Source organism: Ictalurus punctatus, chromosome 20, assembly GCF_001660625.3.
Source record: "Ictalurus punctatus breed USDA103 chromosome 20, Coco_2.0, whole genome shotgun sequence".
Lineage (NCBI taxonomy): Eukaryota > Metazoa > Chordata > Actinopteri > Siluriformes > Ictaluridae > Ictalurus > Ictalurus punctatus.
In genome coordinates, this window is record NC_030435.2 from 20,587,727 (window position 1) to 20,611,826 (window position 24,100).

General features: G+C 41.1%; 5 protein-coding genes across 11 annotated transcripts in view; 3 read left to right on the forward strand and 2 right to left on the reverse strand.

Annotated features, from left to right (window-relative positions):
- LOC108280712 (transcriptional repressor p66-alpha) overlaps window positions 1–5,795 on the forward strand; it is a 30,616-nt gene extending 24,821 nt beyond the window's left edge. For 3 of the 4 annotated variants that reach the window (XM_017496046.3, XM_017496048.3, XM_053688575.1), the window contains exons 7-11: window positions 1–97; window positions 377–632; window positions 903–1,318; window positions 2,448–2,685; window positions 3,848–5,795. The exon at window positions 1–97 is cut by the window's left edge and continues 98 nt beyond it. In XM_017496046.3, coding sequence (XP_017351535.1) covers window positions 1–97; window positions 377–632; window positions 903–1,318; window positions 2,448–2,685; window positions 3,848–3,984 — 1,144 coding nt within the window. In that variant the 3' untranslated portion in view covers window positions 3,985–5,795. The remainder of the gene's footprint in view (window positions 98–376; window positions 633–902; window positions 1,319–2,447; window positions 2,686–3,847) is intronic. The other variant, XM_017496049.3, reaches the window with a different exon arrangement.
- stk11 (serine/threonine kinase 11) overlaps window positions 1–24,100 on the reverse strand; it is a 175,184-nt gene that overhangs the window by 24,746 nt on the left and 126,338 nt on the right. The window lies entirely within an intron of this gene.
- ndufa13 (NADH:ubiquinone oxidoreductase subunit A13) lies at window positions 6,325–10,035 on the forward strand. The gene is given in 5 exon segments (NM_001201062.1): window positions 6,325–6,468; window positions 6,857–6,935; window positions 8,571–8,642; window positions 9,487–9,556; window positions 9,748–10,035. Coding segments are annotated over 5 exon segments (435 nt in total). The 5' UTR covers window positions 6,325–6,374; the 3' UTR covers window positions 9,868–10,035.
- LOC108280648 (yjeF N-terminal domain-containing 3) lies at window positions 12,252–18,982 on the forward strand. The gene is made up of 6 exons (XM_017495860.3): window positions 12,252–12,540; window positions 14,430–14,538; window positions 14,926–15,036; window positions 16,446–16,559; window positions 17,365–17,515; window positions 18,404–18,982. The coding sequence occupies exons 1-6, from the start codon at window positions 12,482–12,484 to the stop codon at window positions 18,601–18,603; spliced, it is 744 nt and encodes a 247-aa protein (XP_017351349.1). The 5' UTR covers window positions 12,252–12,481; the 3' UTR covers window positions 18,604–18,982.
- cirbpa (cold inducible RNA binding protein a) lies at window positions 18,726–24,061 on the reverse strand. Of its 3 annotated transcripts, XR_001815818.3 has the most exons (8): window positions 23,961–24,061; window positions 23,246–23,355; window positions 23,028–23,134; window positions 22,400–22,532; window positions 22,199–22,301; window positions 22,014–22,069; window positions 19,216–19,306; window positions 18,726–19,035 (listed from the first exon to the last, which is right to left on the reverse strand). XR_001815818.3 is itself a non-coding variant. In XM_017495873.2 (7 exons), exons 2-7 carry the CDS (start codon window positions 23,343–23,345, stop codon window positions 21,435–21,437), a joined length of 501 nt encoding a protein of 166 aa, XP_017351362.1. In that variant the 5' UTR covers window positions 23,346–23,355; window positions 23,961–24,061; the 3' UTR covers window positions 20,583–21,434. The 3 variants fall into 3 exon arrangements, 2 of the variants coding, with proteins under 2 accessions (XP_017351362.1, XP_017351359.1); XM_017495873.2 differs by lacking the exons at window positions 18,726–19,035; window positions 19,216–19,306 and adding an exon at window positions 20,583–21,448 and having other exon boundaries at window positions 22,412–22,532; XM_017495870.2 differs by lacking the exons at window positions 18,726–19,035; window positions 19,216–19,306 and adding an exon at window positions 20,583–21,448.

The following is a 24,100-nucleotide window of genomic DNA, read 5'->3' on the forward strand; positions in this document are numbered from 1 at the left end:
CTCTGTGCCCACTGTTCAGGGTCAGAAAATCATCCAGCCCAGCCTCATTCGCGTGGCCAATGTGTCTAATGCCAATCTGCTCGTTAACATCAGTCCGGTGAGTTACTATCCATACACAAACACATCCATTTTCTCTCGATTTTGATTTTTTTTTTTTAAACACTTCCAAAGCTAATGGACCTTTAGCAATCACTGTACTTTTGAATACTTTATTTTCCACTTCACAGTCGGTGTGCATCATGCTTTTCTTGTAACTCTAATCATTGAACGGAATAAATTAATACATTTTCGGATCCCTGATGCTGCACCTTACCAGACCTATTGTAATTACCTTTCTTCTTCCTCCACTCACTTTCGTGTCTTCCGTGCCCTCCAGTCCACCACCAACCTGAAGACATCCTCCGGGGGCGCTCAGAGCACCGCGGCAAGTGCCAGTGAGTCTCCCGCTAGCCGGCAGGCGGCGGCTAAGCTGGCGCTGCGGAAGCAACTGGAGAAGACTCTGCTGGAGATTCCTCCTCCCAAACCCCCCACCCCTGAATTCAACTTCCTGCCTTCGGCAGCCAATAATGAGTTCATCTACCTAGTGGGCCTGGAGGAGGTTGTGCAGTGCCTGCTGGACGCCCTGGGGAGAGGTATCCAATCAGCTGTGTCAATAAAACATCATCTGAGATCAGCTATTCCATTCCCTTGTAGTTCAGCAAGGCCTGAAAGGCAGATCATAGATTTCAATGTGCTGTTTGTCTGCAGCATGAACACTAGCCCCAGAGACATGAACTGGTGTAGATAGTCGTTGTTGGACATTACCGTGAAAACGCACTAGCATATTCATCAAGCAGCACTTCTTATGACCGACCATTGTCTTCGTTTCTTTCATCCTGTGTTGTCCCCTCTCCATCTCTCAGTTAAACAGGGAGGTTCTCAGGCTTCTGTTTCCACGGAGCCGTTTACATGCACTCAGTGCAAGACCGACTTCACCTGCCGCTGGCGTAAGGAGAAGAGCGGTGCCATCATGTGCGAGCAGTGCATGTCCACCAATCAGAAGAAGGCCCTGAAGGCCGAGCACACCAATCGACTGAAGGCAGCCTTCGTCAAGGCCCTGCAGCAGGAGCAGGAGATCGAGCAGAGGATCCTCCAACAGGCCTCCTCTCCCGTCTCGCATCCGCCTTCCTCATCTTCCTCCTCGTCCTCGAGCCACGTGGTGAAGGCGGAGCAGCAGGTGATCGTCACTCATCAGATCAAGCAGCGCTCTTCTTCCTCGCTCCAGCACCACAGTCGATCTAGCCAGCCAATCAACCGCCACCATTCCACTGTAACACAGGTGAGCCCGCTGCACTACATACCGACTATAAAGCAGTGGGACAACACTGCAGAGCACACGCTGTGACTGACTGTGTAATTGCTGAACAAAAGTCAAGGGATTGCAGGATGCAGCTGGATAATAGCAGTGGACATGCCGATAGTGATAGTAAAACAGCTGGACAGTAACGAAGGCGGTGTGTCTATTCAGACTGAAACGGCTAGTCGATACCGAATGGGACATGCTGAGACTGGACCTTGGGGACAGTAGCGATTGCAGCATGCTAATATTGTCTGTGAGACAGCTGGACAATAATAAAGAGAGCATGCCAATACTGACGGTAAAACAGCTGGATAATAGCCAGGGGACAACACTGACTATACAACAGCTGGATTATAATGAAGGGAATATATTGATACGGATGGAAAAATAGCTGGATAATAGGGAGGGGATAATACTGACTATACAGCAGCTGGACTATAATGAAGGGGATCTATTGATACTGACTGTAAAACAGCTGGACAATAGCAATGTGAACAACACTGACTATACAACAGCTGGACTATAATGGGGATATATTGATACTGACTGTAAAACAGCTGGACAATAGCAATGTGAACAACACTGACTATACAGCAGCTGAATATCCTCAAGGGGATGTGTCAATATCGACAATACAACAGCTGGATAAATAACATAGGACTGCCAGTACTGATTATACAACAGCTGGACGATAAGGAAGAGGTTGTATTGATACTGACTGTAAAACAGTTGGACAGTAATGAAAGGGGAACGTGCAGATACTGTAAAACAGCTGGACAATACTGATGGAAGTAAATGCAAATGCTGAGCAACTGTTGCTGTAAGAAGGTTGGACAGTAGTTAAGGGAACATGCAGATACTGACAATAAAACAGCTGTTTTATAGCGAGGGGGTTGGCATTGCATGCCAATACTGACTGTAAAACAGCTGGATACTAGCGTTGATGTCTTAATACTGATTGAAATCTATTCCTTTAAACTAAATTATGAAATCTAGATGAGTAGTGTGAATAACAGCACTGAGAAATGTAAAAACTAAAATAAAGAAAAGTATTGTGTGTGTGTGTGTGTGTGTGTGTGTGTGTGTGTGTGTGTGTTCTCCCCCTCAGAGTTCTGCTCAGCTGTCCCGCAGTGTTCAGCAGACAGCAGCGGCCCTGCGCGGTGTTTCTCACTCCTTCTCTCCGGCCTCTCAGCTCCAGAACGCTGTGGCAGCTGCCGCGCTGGTCAGCAGGCCAGGTAAGCATGCTGTGCTTCAGGGGTCAAAGGTCAGCAGCAGCAGTGCCAGCAGCAGGACCTCTAAGACCGTGAACTCCTCCACCTGGAGGAAGCGGAACAACGCAACACCAGGTAGATTCTGAGCCCCCGTGTGGGTCCGACCGCAAAAACCCCCGAAAGCACCTCTCCTCTCCGGCTTCCTCGACCTCCTCTCCCCGTCTCTGTCCCATTCCTCTGTCTCTCACTCACTCCTGCTGACCACAGCGGCTCTCTGCTGCAGTCGCTGGTCACGTCCAGCCTGAGGGCAGCTCTGCACGTTTGACTTTCTCATTTAAATAGATGATAGAAAAGCAGGCTGTTGTGTGTAGAGTCATGTTTCTCAACATGAAATGGATTCGACCCCAATTCTGTGACGTCCATGGTAATCTGGGTTTGAGTGAAGATCGATTAAAGCACTTGTTATCCTGACAAACACTCCGGCGTAATCCTCTGTCCGTTTCTCTCATTCCTCTGGGGTGGGGTTTAAATGTTGGTGTTTCTCCTCAACTCTGTAGAACCGTGTGTGTGTGTGTGTGTGTGTGTGTGTGTGTGTGTGTGTGTGTGTGTGTGTGTGTGTGTGTGTGTGTGTGTGTGTGTGTGTGTGTGTGTGTGTGTGTGTGTGTGTGTGTGTGTGTGTGTGTGTGTGTGTGTGTGTGTGTGTGTGTGTGTGTGTGTGTGTGTGTGTGGTGGGGGGGGTAGCAGCAGTGTTAAAGTACCCATGAACTCTAAAGCAAGATTTTGAATGTTGTAGCTTCTCTTTGATGACTGTTTTGTTTCTGTCTCCTTCTTTCATTCTTTTTCTTTCTTTCGTTCTTTTTCTTTCTTTCTTTCTTTTTCTTTCTTTCTTTCTTTCTTTCTTTCTTTTGTCTTTCAGCCTTTCTGTTTCTTTCTTTTTTCTTTCTCTTTCTTTCTTTTTCTTTCTTTCTGTCTAATTAATTACTAGTTCAGGTGAACTCGTTCAGGGGTACTTTAATTTTTAAAAATCCAATTGATTTAATTTGCCAAGTTTTTATGTTCTAGTGTTATTATGCCTGTGTGCTTGAATGAGTGTGTTCTGACTCTCCCCCCCCCTCTCTCTCCCTCTCCCTCTCTCCGTCTCTCTCCCTCTCTCTCTCTCTCTCTCTCTCTCTCTCTCTCTCTCTCCCCCTTCTCTCCCTCTCTGTCTCCCTCTCTCCGTCTCCCTCTCCCCCTCTCCCCCCTCTCTCTCATTCCCTCTCCCTCTCTCTCTCTCTCTCTGCCTGTCATTTGTTTGCAGGTGTGACTATGGCCTACGTAAACCCCAGCCTGCCCGTGCACAAGTCCACATCGTCGGCGGTGGAGCGTCAGAGAGAGTACCTGTTAGACATGATCCCCTCGAGATCCATCTCCCAGACTGCAAACACGTGGAAATAACCCGGCCACGCGTCCCCTTCAGACGAGCTTTCCTCACCATCACACACACTCCTCACCTGGAGTCCTGGAACAGCTCTAGGAACGGCTCGAGACCCTCGGAGATTCGTGTGGGATTATGGAAGCGCTCTAGAGGCTCCGGAGTCTCGCTTTCAATCGTGGAACGTATTCTGAAGAAAAGCTTTCGGCTTCTATTACAGCAGATTTTCCTCAATCACCTGGCTTCTGATTTCTTTTTTTTTTTTTCTCTCCCCCTTTTTCATGTGTGTCTTTAGAAAAAAAGAATAAAGTTTGACCGTTGTGCAAGAACAGTGATGTATATTATTAAAGCAATAGGCCCCGGATCCACCGTCATCCTGACCAGTAACTGAAGATGAATGGGGAAAAATGGTTAAAGGGCTTCCACTTGTGCTTTGCTGCCAGGTTGTAAATGTCAGTAGAGACTCGTGTTTGTAAGCCTGAACATGACTGTGTTACTCGAGTACTCCGTACTCCTGGAGATGACGTGCTGCGAATCTTTTGGATTCGAGACACAAAGCGAGAGACAGTGTCTGTTCTCCATATGGATCGCGGAACTTTCATTTCTTTGGAAGAAAAAAAAAAAACAGTTCAATAGGTTTTCCTTAAAATAATAATAAAAAAAGACTGAAAAAAAAAAAATAAAGATGAATAAATCTTAAGTTACAAACTAAAAGCCAGCAGTGCTACATGAAGAGCCCTTTTTGTCTAAAGGCAGTTTTTTTGATTGTAACTTATACAGCTAATCGAGTCCGAGCTTGACTGGACTCGTCTCTTTAAAGACTTTGTGCTTCAAAAAACTGTTTTGTCTTTTATTTTTCTTCTTCTTTTTCCCCTTGCATTTAGTTTCTTTAGGTCGGAGTCACAGTCTGCTCATTTCGAGGCGTGTTTCCGTCTCAGTAACACACGATGGCCCTAAACACATGCTTAATGATTTCACTGATGCAACATGCAGTCCCCTTTTTTCTTCTCCTAAACAAGTCTGAGGGTTTTTTTCATTTTATCTTATTTTATTTCAAATGTTCCTCACGTAACTTCTGTTCAAATCGAAAGACGAAAAGAAAAATCCATTATTCTAACTGAACAGTCCTTTACAGAAACCTGTGCATGATGGTTTGGAGACTTGATTGTGTTTGTGTGTCGGTGTTTAATTCCAGTCCACTTGATTTGCGTCCTCGTATTTATGGTTTGTGTTACCCCCCCCCCCCCCCCCCCCCCCCATTTGATGTTCACAGTGGTTTTCAGCAGGTTAAGGAACAACGCTTCATAATTTGACCAGTTTTCCAAAACCCTTAATTATCACAGATTGTGAAGCTGGCCTGTATTTATTAGTAAAATAAAGCTTTCCTCACAAACATCACTGAGAGCAAATGGATTTGAGACGTTTCTGTTAGCACATCTGACTTTCTTGTTTTTTTTTTTTTGTTTTTGTTTTTTTTTTTATATAAATATGACTGTTCTACTGTCATCTCACCCTGTTTCTCTTTGTGTTTTAAATCATTGAAGTCTCATATTACACTTTATATATAGTCATCGTGTTTGCCATTTGTTCGGTTCCCTGACCCCACAGATGCATTTCGTCCTCGGTGTGGATGCTGTACCGTTCAGCTGATAGGAGACGGAGGCGTCCTCAGCGTCTCTGCTTGATGATGTCACGCCACTCTGTTTCAGGGCTTTAATAACAGTTCTAGCTTCCTCCGGTTCCACCGCACTGTACAAACTCATGTTACGATTGGTTAGGTTTACTTTTGTTTCCCAGTTTGAGAAGTAATAATAAAAGAATTTTAACCCTTCCATATTTAGTTTATTTTTTTATTCTTGTACTTTTGTGTCTTATGTATTTAAATATTTTAGAGCTTTTTTTTCTAGCTCTCTCCCATTAAAACTATTGATGCGTTGTGGATGTAGCACTGTTCTGTTTGGGGGTGGAGCTAATTTTCAGGCCAGAAAATTGTAAATGCAATTCTGTAAAGAACGCAGTTATCTCTGATTTTAGTGTAGTTTATAAACACTTTTTAATGGCACCCTTAAGTTTTATAGGTTTTTGATGGCCATTTAATTTGTGACTTTGGGATTAACTGATCCCATAGAATGATCTTGAGACTGTAATTCTGGATTGGGATCTGTCAGTGGTTTTAATGTCACACCTAGTATACATCCTCAACTGCAATACCTGTAGTCCGCAGCAGAGGGCGATATAGAGTAACTATTACAGCCACAATCCATCCTCCTAGGCTGGGATTGGGTAGACACCAAAGCAGTTTTCTGATTGGACAACGCGCACCGTAGTACTAGCGAAGCTTCGCTTCGGGGGCGTGGTTAATCAGAATACGGGTGGGAATACAACCGACGGGGTTTGTGTTGGTAGGAGGAAGATGGCGGCGTCCAAGGTGAAGCAGGACATGCCTCCTCCGGGAGGTTATGCTTCCATTGATTACAAGAGAAACCTACCTAAAAGGGGGCTTTCTGGTCAGTACACTGAGCTTCAGTTTGTGTAGTATCGAATGTAGAGTTGTTTCTGTTGGTTTAAATGGAGGGTTGGTGTTCGGGATTAGTACAGCGAGCTAGGTGGCTAACTCGGCTAGCTCTGGGTTTCTCTGACAGTGCATTCAGTTTACAGTTTATATTCAGCTAATAGCTGTGCAGATTAACTGTGTGTCTAAAGCAGGACTGTTTTATTTATTTTCCTAAATAAATACAGAGCTCACTCTCTGTAATATTACCACTACAATGCACTGAGTCTTTAATAAGCAAAGAAGTAGATCTTGTTGAGATTGGGTTTTCTTTTCCAGGCAGAAACAGTCCCAGTGTGTTGGATGTTTTTGTTGATAAGTATTTCTTTTTCTTTAATCCCCAGGTTACAGTATGTTCGCCATTGGGATTGGAGCGATGCTGTTCGGCTACTGGAGGCTTTTTAAATGGAACAGAGAGCGGAGGTGAGATCGTGTGTCGTAATTAATCTTCTGCGATTGATTCGATACCGATATCTATCTTTGTATCGAACGATACCGATGCGATAACTTTCTCGTACTCCAGACTGTGCGGTACAATAAGAAGTCAACGATCCCTATTTTCGTCATCTTTTCCATCGTCAGGTGCCTCATACGGTACCCCTACAGTACCCATACCCAATTTGTTTACCTTTTCCACTCGGGTACCATGAGAACCAAACAAGGACATCTTGGTGGAGCTAGATGTCAAGCTGACCACGGATTGGTCAAACACAATTCATTTATCTTAACGTACTGCTTTTTCCTGCTTGTGGAGTCTGTCCAGGAAAACCCTGGATTGGACGCCAGTCCATCACAAAGCACTATTCTCACACACACAGATTTACACACAGGGGCAATTTAGAGTAGCCAATTCGCTTGCATGTTTTTGGACAGTGGCGAGAACCCAGAGGAAGCCCACACAGAACAAGTGAAACCCACAGACTGTAAGCCGAGCTCAGGGTCGAACTGAGAAACCCGGTGTTATGAGGTGGAGAGTTGTGTTACGTGCTGCGTCTTGTCAAACGCAATCATCATGGAATTGTCACTTGAGTCTGGAGAGCTGCCGTCTTTAAAAACGCTATTTGCCTAAAAAAAAAAAAATATATATATATATATATATATATATATATATATATATATATATATATATATATTTATTTATTTATTTTTCTACCTGACAGAACAAAGCAGTTATATTATTGTTGTTGTTGTTGTTATTATGTGTGTGTGGAATTAATGTTCCAGATTAGTTTTTATTCACCTTCCAACAATAATGCTGTAAAAGTCATCTTCAGGCCAAATCACTTCAACAGTATATACAGTTCTGTGCAAAAATCCTTATGCAACACCCCTCTAACCCACCCCACTGTTTTTTTTGTTTTTTTTTTAAGTACAAACTTTTATTTTATGATTTCTACATTATCGAGTCAGTACAAAAATATTTTAGATTCCTAAACATTAGTTTTCCAGCACAACATTAAATGTTACTGAAAAACGTCAGTATGTCGGTAAACAAAGCAGCGTATTAAGCGGCAAGAAACACGTTACAGACAAAAACCATAATGAAGGCTGCTGGATTTTGCTGCAAAAATAAGAAGCGAGTGCGACGGAAGAACCGTGGCTGGTTCTGTAAGATGCTCGCTAAAACTTGCAGCTCATTTATTTCATATATAATATACATTTTACTTGGGACTACTGTTTTATTACTATTTTTTTTTATATAAAGCAAAAGGTCATCACACCAAATATTGACTTAAAAAGAAATGATTCCTGTGTCCTGATTTTTACAGTATTTTTTAAAATGTAGAAACATTTAATTTCCTTATTTTTGAAGGAATCTTCGCTCGAGAGCATTTCCTTGCATGTGCCTAAGACTTTTGCACAGTACTGTATATGTAGGGCAACATAATAAATAAATAAATAAATAAATAAATAAAAAGCAGTTTGTAAATTTTGTGCCTATTAGGAGTCACGACTTCCAGAGAATGTTCAGTTCCGTGCATAAAAATGCTAAAATATGCTGTTTGTTAGATTTTTACAATCATGTGTGAATGAAACGTGTGTGTGTGTGTGTCCCAGGCGTTTGCACATTGAGGACCTGGAGGCTCGGATCGCTCTCCTGCCTCTCCTACAGGCTGAACATGACCGAAGGTGAGCAGTTTGACTTTTTCGTTGTTTCTCCCCTTTTTCAAGCTGTTACAGCAGCCAGGCTGCACGTGCAGACCAAATGATTATGTTGTTAGTAGAGTCGTCATGGTTTTACAGCAGTAAAAACGCTAAACGCACAAGACACAAGCCAGTGGTGAAAAATCCACTACAAAGTCAAAAGGAAACAAAATCCAAAGTCGTCTAATCCCCTAATTCAGTTCTGTCCTGTTTTCTTCGATTAGTGCTTATAAGAACAGACATTGTCACAAAGCCGCTTTACAGAAATATATAAATTCAGGATATACATTTTAAATTGATAAGGTTATCCCTAATGAGCAAGCCAGAGGCGGCGTTGGCAAAGGAAAAACTCCCCGAGACGCTATGAGGACGGAATCTTGAGAGGAAGCAGACTCAAAAGGGAACACGTCCACATCTGGGTGACACCGGATAGTGTAATTCTAAATGATTCCCTTCTATAACTGTGTACTACATGGTCAAAAAGTGCAGCTGTGTAACTAGGAAACTCATTACAGTTTTCACATGAAGTTCACTTGAGTGCAGATCTGTTCCTGGAAATCTGCAGTCCTAAAGCTGTCTTCATGGTTTTTAAGTGGCACTAACTGGTGTTATTTTTCTTATTTTTGAAAATGACTTCTGCATAAAATGCCTCCCGATTTTAATGTTTGACATGTCGTTATAGGCTTTAAAAAAAAAAAAAAAAAGCATATTTTCTCCCTTTAAATGCCAAAATGAATGCACTATATACATACATATACCAGAACGATCTGTTGTTATTCCTTACATAATCACCTGTTTGTTTTTGCTTTCCTCGCTCTGTTCTCTGTAGGACGTTACGGATGCTCCGGGAGAACCTGGAGGAGGAGGCCATCATCATGAAGGATGTGCCAGGCTGGAAGGTATTTCAGCTTGCTTTTCCTTTGAAGGCTGTTGCCGTGTTTTCCTTGAAAGCAAACGAAATGCTTGTGGTTTAAGGGAAAGTTCCAGCGTTTCTCAGAGTCTGCATCTGTAGACGCGCATTTATCACATACACACACCTTTCCACCTTTTATGTTTGGTCTGTAATCTTGCTGTGAACCTGTTTGTGTAGGTGGGTGAGAATGTTTTCCACACAGACCGCTGGGTCACTCCGACTAACGATGAGCTCTTTAACCTTCGACCTCAGGAGGAGCTTCTACACAAGAGGTTTGGCTTCCTGTGGTATATGTAAGCTGCAGCTCGGCCTGGAGGATCTGAGGATAGAAAATCATCCACCTGCGTCTAATCTGCTCCGTTTGTGTGTGAGAGAGAGAGAGCGAGAGCGAGAGAGAGGCGCAATGTGTTAATGTTCAGACTGTAAATGTTTCAAATATTAAATACGTTTTCTTTGCTTCCCAAATGGTGCAGTTTGTACATCTTTGTGCTGCTGATTTATTACAGACGTATGTTTATTTCTATCAGATTTAGCAATGTTTACCGGATAACAACCGGAATGATCTCGAACTACAGTTTTTCATATCATGTTATTGGATGTGTGTAGGAAAAAAAACGCGTACAAATAGTCACTTTTCATCTAAAGGACCCTGTATTCCCTTTTGTGCAATGAAATAGAGATTATTGTGTATAATCTTTACCCGGTAAAATGCTCCATAAGATATTATTCCCATCCCATCAGTGGGAATAAAATGAAATGTACACAAGAGTCATGCTCACTATATGGAGACCTATTTTCAGGGTCTTTGACCCGGTGCCATTATTTCCCCAATCCAGTCTGGAATACACCTGTCGAGTATTTAAACCGACTACGTTTACATGCACGTCAAATTCCGTTCAAGGTCTGTATTCGGGTTGCAGTCATATTCCGAATGCGACGTTTACACGCGTACAGGCAATCGGAATATTCCTGTATACACACGATTGTTGTAAATATGCCCGAGTGGCTGTTCCTAAATACCTAGCCTACAGTTAAGCATGTGTTAGCACCCACAATTCCTTGTGAACTGAGCATCTCCTTTCAGTGGATTATCTGAATAAGGTGTTTACATGCAGCACATTTCCGATTAAAGTGGGCGTATTCCAGGCGTGGGAATCAGAATATTGGCTTCTGATTATTATTATAGAATTATAGAATATTGGATCTGAATCGGCCAATCAGATTTCTGCGTTTACATGACGGTACGAATTATAATATTGACAAATACCAGTGTACAATATGAAAAAACAAACTCAGCTGTCCAGAAGTGACACATCATTAAGTAGCAAGGAAAGCCTAGACAACTAGCCTCCACTTTACCATCATATCTAACTCATCACACTCTCCTGTGGTGAGTTGATCAGGATTCCAAACATCTCCCGTGGTCTCACTCTGTACAGCATGCTTATCTAAAAGAAAGAGCTAAAACAAATACGTAGCTGTAAAGTTTGAAGAAGTTATAGTTCTAATTTGATAGGCGTTTCTAAACATGTTATTTTAGGAAACTGTTTACGTACAGGGTGGACGGTGGATTAGTGGTTAGCACGTTCGCCTCACACCTCCAGGGTCCGGGGTTTGATTCCCACCGTGGCCCTGTGTGTGTGGAGTTTCCTCTCCGGGTTTCCTCCGGGTACTCCGGTTTCCTCCCCCCGTCCAAAGACATGCATGGTAGGCTGATTGGCGTGTCCAAAGTGTCTGTAGTGTATGTGAGTGTGTATGTATTGTGCCCTGCGATGGTTTGGACCCACTGGGTGTACCCCGCCTTGTGCCCGATGCTCCAGGTTCCCCTGAAAAGGATAGAAGGAAAAGTGGTAGAAGATGGATGGATGTTTACATACCAGATCGCTGAGCCGACCAAGGCATGATGTTAAACCGGTAGCTATAAGTTTCAATTATTTGTTAGCATCATTCGCTATCCTCATGGCTTTAATGCAAAGAAAAATTCTACATTTTGGCTAATTCACTACAGTCAGGATCTCATCCAGTGTCGGTACACATTCAAACGGGAGAGTGTGTACTCTTCCCTCTACCCTGTTAATGTACAACCCAAAACGTTCCTCTTTCTAGTGAGCTCATGAGCTAGTGCCCTCTGTTCCTGACTACAGGACTCCATGAATACAGTGTAACCAGGTAACTAGAATCCATGCGAATGCTATGAGGACATTAAGGACATTCTCATGATTTACTAGAATTTTTTTCTCTTTAAAACGAGCAATTCTCTTCCAGTTCCAGTTTTAAATATCACTGGAAAAAAAAAAAAAAAGAATGACAGAACTTTTCTTTTTCCCATGAGTCCTGCTGAACATGTGATTTAGTCCAGATATTTCGTAGGGGTGAAGCGTGTTTAGATAACAGGGTGACTGAATGTTGCAAGCCTTAAATGGACATTTTTCTATTATCATCTATAACGGATGACTCATGGAAAGGGATCTTCAATGGATTCACACATTAATGCAAAAGTAATTCATGTTTGAATGACTATTCCAAGGTAAACCTTTTGATTTGAAGGTTTTATTATTTGTTTAAATTGACTTCCTTTACATACGTGTTTGTTAATATCAGTGGGACACAAACGATCTTCTCGTGCTTCTCTCTCGACACTTCACTGCTGATTAATAGAGCTTATCAGGAATAATCTACTCCTCCTCAAACGCTTCATACTGTATACACTACATCTCCTCTGGTGTCCGTCAGCATCCAGGTTCTGCCCCCTTTGTTCTCTCAGCCAATCAACAGCCTCGCTATTTTCCTCTCGTCTACCTGGTTAAGGACCGTTAAAGTCAGAGGAGTGCTACAGAAAGGACATTTAGACGTTTGTGTTCTGGAAATCTGGTTCGAGATTTGCAGAAGCAGCACATCGTAAAGCTCCGAGATGAACTACGGCAGTGCTGATCGGGACTGTGAGTCCACACAGATGCTGCACTACCTCAGGTAAGCTGCATCCACTGCATTCCCAACATACCACCTGTAATAGACTCTGTGATTAGGTTAATGCGTCTGCTTTAATCATATCACGTGATTATCGAATCATTTCAACACCAAATCATCTGTTATAATCCTGTGATATCTAAATCGACAGATTGACAATGATTACTGCTGCTGTCAGGAACAATGTGACATCAAATCTAACAAATATACAGTAACTTCAAAAGTATTGGAACATTTCATGGAAAAGAGGAAAGCTAAAATATTGAATTAACAACCTGTAAGTTAGTAATATTTGGAGGTTAAACATATGGAGACTTTGTGTTTTTTAACACTTTTTTTTTTTCTAAATATAAAGTATAAAGAGGTAAAAAAGAGGTAATTAACATGACATGTAATAACGTCTCAGTACAGAGCCTCCTTCTATAATGTCAATATTGGAGATCCTTAGAACGAGATCTTTGCCCATGGTTGTGCTTTTTGGCTTTTTAAAATTTTTTTAAACAGTACCTTTAATTGCTTATTTGACATAAATAAACAAGGGGGGGGGGGGGGGGGGTTGTAGTGATTTTTGTTCGAGATAACAATCATCTCCATTTGTTTCATGGGAAATTTGGATCATTATGTGTAATGTTCATTTAATAGAATAATCTTTGCCCATTCTCGTAAAGGGTGCCAATAATTCTTAGCTTAAAGTTAACAATATTTACAACCCTGCTGTAAAATAAAATCTATTTTATTCCGTTTATATACCGATGTATGCCACCTGAGAAGCAGTGGAAATGCATTTAGCAATAATTATGTGATTAAAAAGAACATTTTATTTTTAAAAAATTAAATTAAAAAAAAAAAAAAGTTTCAATGTTTCATCTCGAACTCGAACTTACATTACTGACTGAATGATACAGATAAACGAGTAATAACCTGGGACTTTAAATACAAAGAGAACGAGGACACGGTGTGAGAATGTAATCCCCTATCAGTCATTTAGAGTATAATATTAATGTTTAACCTGCGGCATGCTGTAAATTTTCCGTTCTCTCCTGAACAGATAGTTACGCACATTACCGGCATTAATCACAATCTGATATCATAAACCATTACTGATCCGTGTCAGATTTTCTACGTCCTAATTATTAAGACTTCCCTTTATATTTTATAAGTGACATAACTACATCCTGTAGCGTCTCTTTGCTCAACCTGGCCCCAGCTGGTTAGGAGGCGCAGGAAGGAGAGAGCAATCTGTGGCAGAAGCTGAGCACCTGCAGTTCTTCGGTAGGGGCGTCTCAGCTTCAGATGGCACCACTTAAGGTTATGGCGCTTTGGGAAATGCTACAAGCTGAGGAGCATTAGTGGCCTACCACTGTGAGAAACAGTGAAGCTAGACTTCTACGTTCTACAGTTTAGAAATTTAGACTATCACTTAAAGCTGTGGGGAAAAAAAAAACCAAAACAAAAACCTTCCTAAACATGTTGCATTGCGCAATATGTCTTTTAAAGACAAATGTGACCATCGTGCTTCACTACGTAACTACATTCGGAAATATAAAGCTGGCATGATTGCCCATGGTGCAACACATGAATAATGCTGAAATATTGATGAAACCTGTTGGCTTTGTGAGGCACTGAAGTGCTGACATATGTTCCTGAAGTTTACACTTGAAGGTTGATGCTCCCCTTGGTGTGGAGCCGTCTGCTGCCTGATCAATACCCAGTTAGAGCTCAGGAACTGAGGAGCTGAGCTCAAATAGACCCACGGACTGTAGAAGGTCAGCGCTAGAGACCAAGACGGCTGTCTACTAGTAGACGTACTAAGTCAGTTCATGCTTAGGCTCGATCTGTTAAATATTCGTACATCTGACGATAATATATATTCCTTTGCGATTTCTTTACAGTAAAAAGGAGGCCGTTGCCATGGAGATGGAGTTGCTAAGGGACTATCACTTTGATCTGCATCAGCTGTCAGAAATTTTAGGCCATGCCTGTGCTGTTGCCATCACAAAGGTCTGCGTTTCAACTACACCCGTTCAAACATTCCTTATTCAGTCAGAAACATCATGAAAATCATAATCCAGTGAGTGATATCACGTTAAAGCCAACAACTCAGCCAATTCACCTCTTGGATATATCGTTCCGGTGTATGTTTTCCACGTGGAAATGATGATATTGGTCGTCCTTAAATAAATACCGAGGTTACTGTTCTTACTTTCTGTCGCCGCTGTCACAGTGTACTACCAAACGTACACGATAAAGACGGATCATAAACACTATATCGTTATAACTGTATTTTACAGCTTACTGAGAGATCAGACGATCTGGATTTATTGTAGGTCATCAGTCAGTGAATTCACATCTTAAGCAGGGGCTGTTCTTATTCCTCTGCCCTCACAGACGTACCCGCTGAGCACTCTGGGTAAAAGGCAGCCCACTGTCCTAGTGGTGTGTGGGCCGCATCAGAACGGCTGCATCGGCCTGACGTGTGCACGCTATCTGAGATTATTTGTAAGTATTATGCAACAGGCGGTTGCACTAAATCGTTTCTAGGTGTGAATGAGTATGTAAATGTGCGTGTGCATGGTGACCTGCGAAGGACTGGCATCCCATCCAGCTTGTATTCCCAGCCCAGTGTTCCCGGGATATGCTTTGGATCTACCACAATCCTGACCAGGAGAAAGTATTTGCTGAAGAAGAATGAATGAATTTTATCATGTACTCTAAGGAAGTGACTACTGAGTCTATCCATTCATCCATCTTCTATACCGCTTATCCTTCTTCAGGGTCACGTGGAAACCTGGAGCCTATCCCAGGGAGCATAGGGCACAAGGCGGGGTACATAGTACATAGTAGATGTACCCCCAGTACATAGTAATTAATTCCCCAAATCTATGAAATTGCATTCATAACGGGGTTCGGCTGGACCAGACTCAACCAGGCCTGAATACTGCAAACCCTGTTCAATCAAATCAACACTTAAATAGAACTTTTTCAACAGCATGAAGTTGGTTAAAAGGTCGTACCCAGTAACACACTGGGTAAGACCTTTCTAACCAAGAAATGATGAGGAAGAAGGTGATTGAAATACATCAGTCTGGGAAGGGTTACAAAGCTATTTCAAAGACTCTGGGACTCCAAAGAACCACAGCGAGAGAGCCGTTATCTCCAAATGGAGAAACTCAGCACTGTAGTGAACCTTCCCAGAAGTGGCCGACCTTCCAAACGTCCTCCAAGAGCACAGCAAGGACTCATCCAGCAAGTCACAAAAGAGTGAAGGACAACATCAAAGGATCTACAGGCCTCTCTTGTATCAATAAAGGTCACTGTTCAGTATCAGAAAGACAGTGTGATGGTGTGGGGATGCTTTGCTGCTTCAGGGCCTGGGTGACTTACAATAATTGAGGTAGACATGAATTCTGCTCTCTACCAGAAATATCCTAAAGGAGAATTTCCGGTCTTCAGTCCGTAACTTGAAATTTAAGTGCAAATGGATTATGCAGCAAGACAATGATCCAAAGCATAGGAGTAAATCCACCCTGATTGGCTCAAAAAAAGCTAAATAAAAACTTTAGAGTGGTCTAGAGATGCTGGGGCAGGACCTTAAATGCAAAGAAAAAAAAAGAGCGGGCCAAAATTCCCCCACAGCGCTGTGAAAGACTGATCTCCAGTTATTGAAAGAGTTTGGTTGCAGTTATTGCTGCTAAAGTTGGCACAACCAGATTTTAAGTTTAAGGAGACAATTAGTTTTTCACATGGTTGATAGATGTAACTTTTTTGCTTCAATAAAAATAATAAAAACTGTATCGTGTGTTTACTCGGTTGCCTTTGTTTTATGTTGTTACCGAAGAAATCGGGCAAATACTTTTCCACAGCACTGCATAAATGATCCTGACTGTCCCCCCTTATCTTCATTTCAGGAATACATGCCCACTGTCTTCTACCCAAAACGCTCCTCACAAACCCCTCACCTGGACTTCACTGTACAGTGTGAGAAAATGGACATCCCTTTCCTGTCCTACCTGCCCACAGAGGTGAGAAAAGCTTCCACTCATAAATTCACATCACTAAGGGTCTTTTATTTCCACTGCACAAACGACAAAAACCAAGCAAACTGGATCTGTTTTTTTTTATTTTTTTTTGGTCCGGTGCCAAAAGTTCCCATCGTGTTGTACTCAGCAGTGGTGCAAGCAGCACGCTTAGCTGACTGTGGATTCTTTTGTGTAAAATGCTGAAAATAGAGCCGCTGCACCTTCCCCGTATTGTGCGGTGACATGATGAAAAGGTGCACTGCAGTATTTAATTCTGCTGACAAAAACCAAGAGGGAAAATGCTTAACGACTCTTTCCACCGACGAAAGATAAACTATATCTAAATAATTCTTTCACTCATAATGCATGATTCATAAAACGGTGTCATAACTGGGATATCATCTTTGTGTACTCACTTTACAAGAACTGTAATACAAAGACAGTACCGAAGGTGGGCACCCGTGTCAAGATGTAAGGTGAGAGCGCACCACTTTGGTCGTATGCAGTGCTAAATAAGATTCTGGACCCTTCCGATCTGTATATGAATGCTAACGCTTCATAATTTGAGAAAGATGAGGTCATGCCGCTTACTTGTTTTGTTAACAGTTGCAACCTTTTCACCCAGTGGCATTATTTCGTTTGAACATAATTGTTAATACTGTTAATGGAATACAAGTATAAAAGAGTCACACTATTGGTTCTACTGGCTTTTGTTTATTAGTTCGCATTTTTGAATATGCAGTGAGGGGAAAATGCAATGTCTTTAACCTGAACTTCCCTGTCGCTGTGTTACAATCTTCATTTATAGGTGCAGCTTATAAACGATGCATATAACCTGGTGGTGGATGCACTGCTGGGTCCAGAGACAGAACTGGGAGCAGCAGAAGAACCCTTCACCAGCATCATGCTTACACTCAGAGGGGTTAAAATCCCCATCGCCAGCCTCGACATCCCTTCAGGTCTGATTTTATTATTATTTTTTTACTTAGTCAGCTCCAGAACTATTGGTACTTTTGCTAAAGAAGACTTTAAAAAAGGTTATGGAAAAAAGTTAGCTTACTCTCACACTGAAAATATGACCAATCTAACCTTCCATTTTAGTAAATTTTTAAAAATAATTATATAGTTATATTACTACATATAGACTTACTATACCTTTATATTAATCTATTATTTAGCTATGGTAAAATAAAATACCCTTGTAAAAATAAAGAGAAAAAAATAATATTGTTCCACTATTATTAGCACCCCTGTAGATTCCTGTGAACAAAAAATAAGCGACATCTTTAAACCCATTTATATTTTACTTTTTTAAAGTTCACACAAGTGGAACTCTCCCATTTCATCATCTATTACTTCCTGTTTCATTGAGGGGGTATAAGGGACATGACTTGAGGACATAATTCCCTTGGCTATTCATTTAAAAGGGAAGATTAGAGAATACACACAGGCAGAGGCACCGCTCATTGTAACATGGATTTTATTTTCTTCTAAGAAATTCATACGTTGTTTTTACCCATGGGTTACCAAGGATGCTGAGGATTCTGAAGCTGAACGTAAACCACCGTGAAAAGAACAGGTTGCGAATACATTACCAGTAAAGTCTTATTTGATTTGTTCGTTAGAAAACAATGAGCCACGATTCACTGATGTACATGGTTTAGTCAAATATTTATTCTGCTTTTATTTTACCTGCTTAAGAGGAGATATTTTCTAATATATTGGATTTAAAAAAAAAAAAAAAAAAAAAAAAAAAAACCCCAACATGAGCACTTGTTCATAAGAAATCTAAATCACTCAAATTTAATCATGAAGTCCTGACCAGGTAAGGAATGCTATCATTACAGGTTGGGATCCTGATGAAGCCAGTGTCAACGGGATTAATCCCAACGTCCTCATCTCTCTGATGGCACCAAAGAGATGTGCACGCAGTTTCTCTGGGAAACATTTACTCGCTGGACGTTTACTGCCCTACGACATCCAGAAAAAATATGCGCTTAACCTACCCAAGTTCCCCAGTACAGCCTGTATTACCCAGCTCCATTAACAAGTCTGTATGACTTTCAATAAACCTCTTTCACAGTCACATCTTGTAGCTTGTGGGGGAAGAAAAAAGAAAAAAGACCCCCCCATATATATTTTTTTAAATAAAGGAGAAGGAGAAAGAAGTCATTTAAGATGGAGGATGCATTTTTATTGATTTTTATGGTGAGACTTGTGGTACAAAAAACAAGAGTGCTTCCTGTTTACAGTGTAAAAGAATTGCTGTGTGGCCAATCTGTCTACAAACTGGTAATTATATTTCACATGTCATGTAAACATTGTTCAAGAATTTTTCAAGCCATCAGTTGACTAATAAAATTCAACCAAGGTCTATGAAAAATCTCATGGGTCACATCAACTGGTACCATAGTAGAATCTCATGGCTTCTCCACTCCTTTTCCTCTTTTAGTACACACATTTCCTCCATGTGCAATTCCTGTTAAAGGAGGGAAATACATTACTCCAAAATGCAAAATAACTATTACATTAGAATTAAAACTTAGTGGTAACCCAAGTTCAGAGAACTACAAGTTATGCACATTTCTAAAAAGACCATGATTAAAACTAAATTAAAAATACTGCAATGGTAAGAGAATGTACCTCAAATGAGACTCACCTTAACCGTCAGATTTAAAAGAAGATGATCACTGTTACACACAGGGGACTTGATGAATGAACAACCTCATGACCCAGAGGACATTTTCAACCTAGTAAAAAAAACAAAACAAACACAGGTACTCGCTAAACATGAACAAAAACAAAATGTTACAGAACTAGTACACAGTTGGATTACGGTTTTTCTATACTTCCAAATGTTTGGCAGGTGTTTGATCCGATTGTACAGGTCACCAAAAAAGAAAGAAAGAAAAAAAAAGTGCTACAGGGTTCATATTGGTGCTCAGGTGACCCACATTTTGCAAAATTTCACAAATGGTTCCGGGAACATTGATAAGGCATGACAAATAAAAAAGTGGACTTGAGGAGGGTTGATTGCAGCATTTGACACTCCTCACATGAATTTGAAGCCAAAATGACCAGATTTCTGGGGCAACAAGCGATAAACAGGTACTCAGGACACCATGCAGAAACCTTAAAGGAAGCATGACTGACATTGTCGCATGGTGGGGAGGAAACTTCTACAAACACCGAAACATTTCTCATAGCACAATAAAACATGAACTTAAGTTTCTGAAGGTTGTGAACAGGTGAGCAAAGGAAGGTTACCTCATGTACACAGGCCTACTGTTTCTCCAAACATCAACTAGCCCAAGAGAGTAGCAGCTTTCTCCTGTTCCATTGACAGGAGGGAATCACTTCGGTAGGCGCAAAACTTCGTTCTCCATAGGCACGAGTGAGGATTTTTGCTCCCCTCTTTACTGAAGTAGAGCTTGTGGATTCAGTAAAGCATTTTTGCTTGTATACCAGAGCCAAAAGCAAGTGTTAACTGGTACAACTTTCCATCAGTGGCTAACTATCAGGCAAAGCACACTTTCTTTACAATGTTTATTCTTGATACCATTAACTAGCTGTAAAATAAAACAAAAACCCTGTTTACAGTCCTCGTGAGGACATTGTTTTAATGGCCAAACATAAGCTTTTAAAAGCACCAATTTTGAAAACAAAACCACCCCCCCTCAAAAAACCCAACCTAAAGTGGATTAGTAGCTATGCAACCCAAATTAAGCTTCTCTTCACCCATGTACAGTTTAAATATTCAATTCCAGAACCAAGTAAAACCTACTTTTAGTTTCTTGCCCCACTTATCCTAGACTTAAGCACCATTTTGTTGCCTAGTGAGAATCTAGCTTACTTTTACCCTAGGGTTACTGACTGCTTTAATCTGAAAAATGCTGGCTGGCTACACCTTACAGTGAACTGTCAAAACCCTGCCAAAAATCAAGCTAAGCTAAATTTTAAGTAAAAAACAAGAATAAGTATTCCTCTTCAGCCAGCATAGTTTTTTTTTTTAAAGCACAAACAAAATTAGATTTTCAAACGGTTTCATTTAATAGGCTCCATGAAGCCAAGGACACAAATAATAGATCCAATGCCAGTACAAAGAACAGAGCACATAATCCCCATAGATTTGGGGTAGTAATAGTAACAGATCTCAACATTAACTCATCTTCCATATAGATTACTATACAGTTTAGGAGTGTCGGTCCATCTTTACAGCACGTGTTTTTAAAAATGCAAAAGTCAAGCAGGGCAGAGATACCTCTGGAAGAGCGAGAGTGAACATGGCAAGCTGCACTTCAAGAACAGCGCCAGTGCTGGCCAGCTCACTCGAGCAGTGTTCACAAGTCTGCAAGGAATTGACTCTTTGGATACTTGACATGGACAAAGGCTTTCCTACTTTTTTTTTTTAATCAAATTAGCTGTTTATTTTAAATTGAAAGATTGAAATAAAGTAATCAATTTGAGAATTGCTACAATTTAAGCCTTTAAGAAAATTCCACAGCTGCTTAAAAGGTCCTTTAAGAGGTAGATGTTCACTAAAACATAGGACACCCCAAAATATAAAATAATTAAAGGACCTCCATTAAAATGGAAAATTTGCAACTCGTTAGCAATACTGTGGCATCTGGTCAGAACAGACCAAGAGGAATAAGATTCACATGAGACTCAATTCAGTAAAGTAAAAAACAAAAAAAGTATAACCAATGTGGTAGCAGAGAAACATTTCACAGCCAATATAAACAACTCCCTGCCCCACATTTCCCCTGGATTTTTTTTTTTTTTTTTTTAAACAAAGAAAGCTACTACATGAATGAACAGATCCTTGAGGAGCACGTCTTTAGAATACACAGCCAGTGAAGAGTTGGATCTTGGGCCTTATTCGTGTGCAGCTGAGGAAGAAGCAGGCACACGTGAGAGGACACTAAAGCATCTGAACACATTTTTTGTTTGATAGAAAACACCCCTCTTAGATAGCAATCTGAACAAGATGAGGCGCCACAAAACGTGTGGCTACCCAACTGATAGGCCGGAGGGAAGACACATGTTTATTGGCTGCGTCCGATTTAGGCATCAAGAGAGCATAAACGACTGAGCATGGAGCCCCGTTTTGAAACGGGGTCTGCTCCTCAAAGTCAGGGTGTGGACAAAGCAATGCAGGAAAGTTACCCACTTATGTCTCAGTAAACCCATGATCTTAACCTGTACCAGTTACACCTATAAATATAACTAGCTAGCTAATAACATTTTAAACATTTCAGGGCATCAGGTCTTCATAATTGCAAATATTTATAAAATTAAAAAAAAAAAAAAAAAAAAAAAGCTACATTAACAAGTTGAATATGAATGCTCAAATATAAAAAAAGAAATGAAAAATAAGGACGTCGCAACTGGTGTACAATTAACAGGGATCCTAAAAGAGGTTCCGGGGGTTCTGCAAAAAGTGCTAATACGCACCATATCCATCGTAGTTGTCTCTGTAGGAGCTTCCACGGTCACCATAGCTGGAACTCCTGAAAAAGAGCAAGAGAAACAGGAAAAGCATGATTTTTCCAGTAGTCTGAATCAGACTAATATGAGGAGATACTGGTTAACAAAAGTGGAAAAAGCATGTCTTATGAAAAAGGGGACTAGATTCTTACCTGTCTCTATTGTACCCTCCACTACCGCCACTCTTGTAGCCACCACGGTAGCCACGATCACCGTCACCATAACTACGGTCACCGCTTCCATAACTGCCGCCACCTGGGGGACGTGAAAGGGGAAAACACCCAAAACATCAGTGAAACTATTCAGTCAGTCTAGTTTTTAGTCAGCACTCCCATTACGTATTTTTGGCCCACCTCTTCCTCTACCTCCACGGAAGTATCCGCCCCCTCTTCCTCCTCCACTGCCACCTCTGTATCCACCACCTCCAGAGCGGCCACCGCCTCCCTTCCCAGCCTCATCCACACGGATCGCCCTGCCATCCACAGACTAGAAAGGAGGAGGGAAATTGTGTTTAACCTCATGTAGTAAAACTTGGCCACTCAACACAAACCGTGGTATGTCCCCACCTTTAAAATTGCATACCGCTGTAATAACCCTGTGCATCATTTATTAATCAAGGCCCAATTTGATAACTAGGTACTGAATAGATACAAAAGGCTGTAATAAAGCCAGTCATTCATCATAATGCCTCTTATTGTTTACTTATAAATATAAAGAGTAGATTTTCCTGTTATGTAAGCAGGCATTTAATTGTGTAATTCAAACACTGCTTTTGTTCCATTATATTCTATCCCACTACAAGTAAGAATACCTTCCATTCAAGCTTTGGCTAAAGATTCAATTAATGTATCTTTATCATGACATTTTTTAATCAGCTGAAAACAAACATTTAGGCAAGGCTTGTTTTTGGGGCATCAAACTGCATTGTATGGATTCAAACTTGTGCGTGTGAAACTTTAATCTTTGCGTTACAAGACGTACTTTTCCATTCATTCCCTCCATGGCGTCTTTTGCATCTTCAGGGTTCTCAAATGTGACGAAGCCAAAGCCCCTCGATCTGTTCGTTTCTCTGTTTCTGGCCACATGCACTGTAAAGGATAAGTAGTTATTAAATGGCGATTGGTACACTATATTGAAACATATATAAAAAAAGTTTTCCCCACAGAAAATGAATTGCATATGCAAAACACGACACTAACCATTGGTGATAACGCCATATTTGGAGAAGGCATCCTCCAGGGACTGCTCCGTGGTGTCGAAGCTCAGACCTCCGATAAAAAGCTTTCCTTCGTCAGACATGATGTCGTTTCTATGAGGAAAAATAAGCAGTTAATGAAAACGTATTAATTTGCCATGAAACCTCAACATTATTCTTATAACAATCGGCAAATTAAGCCATTAAGCCTCAAATGTAGGTCACACAATAGGCCTCGCAAGAAGCCCATTTTAACACCACCGCTTTTCCGGCACAAACCGCGCCAGATACGTCAATGCAAATACCGCAAAGGCAGCGTGGTCGTTTCAGAAAAGCGGTGGAAACCAAAACCACCCATCCCCCATCAAAAGAAAACCGTCCGCTAGGTAGTTCAACACGACGCCTTTTAGCCAAATAGATTATAAACTACTTATTTAAAATAAGTTTTTCTAGCATAATAGCAGTTATGTGGGAATTAGACGGTTAAACAATGACGGCGCTAATGAACGCAACAGCTCCGTAGCTAAGCTAACTAGCGCCATTTTGTCCCACGTGAAGAAGCAAGCTGAAGACAAAGAAACGATATCCTAGCAAATTGTTTTCTAAATATTCACAGGTATGGCTAAAAAACAAGAACTGGTCGTGCTAGAGAGATTTAATTAAAATGAAAAAGACACATTTTTTTTCTACTTGCAAAGATGTACAGCGCCGTTACTTACTTTCGCTTCAACCTCCTCTGGTGCGCTGTGCTCAATATGGCGGCGAGAAGAGGGTGGGTCTGTTTTATACTATGAGGGGCGGGGCTACGACACAAACTATTTGAATATTTGCATATTCACCAACCCTTATAAACATGGCA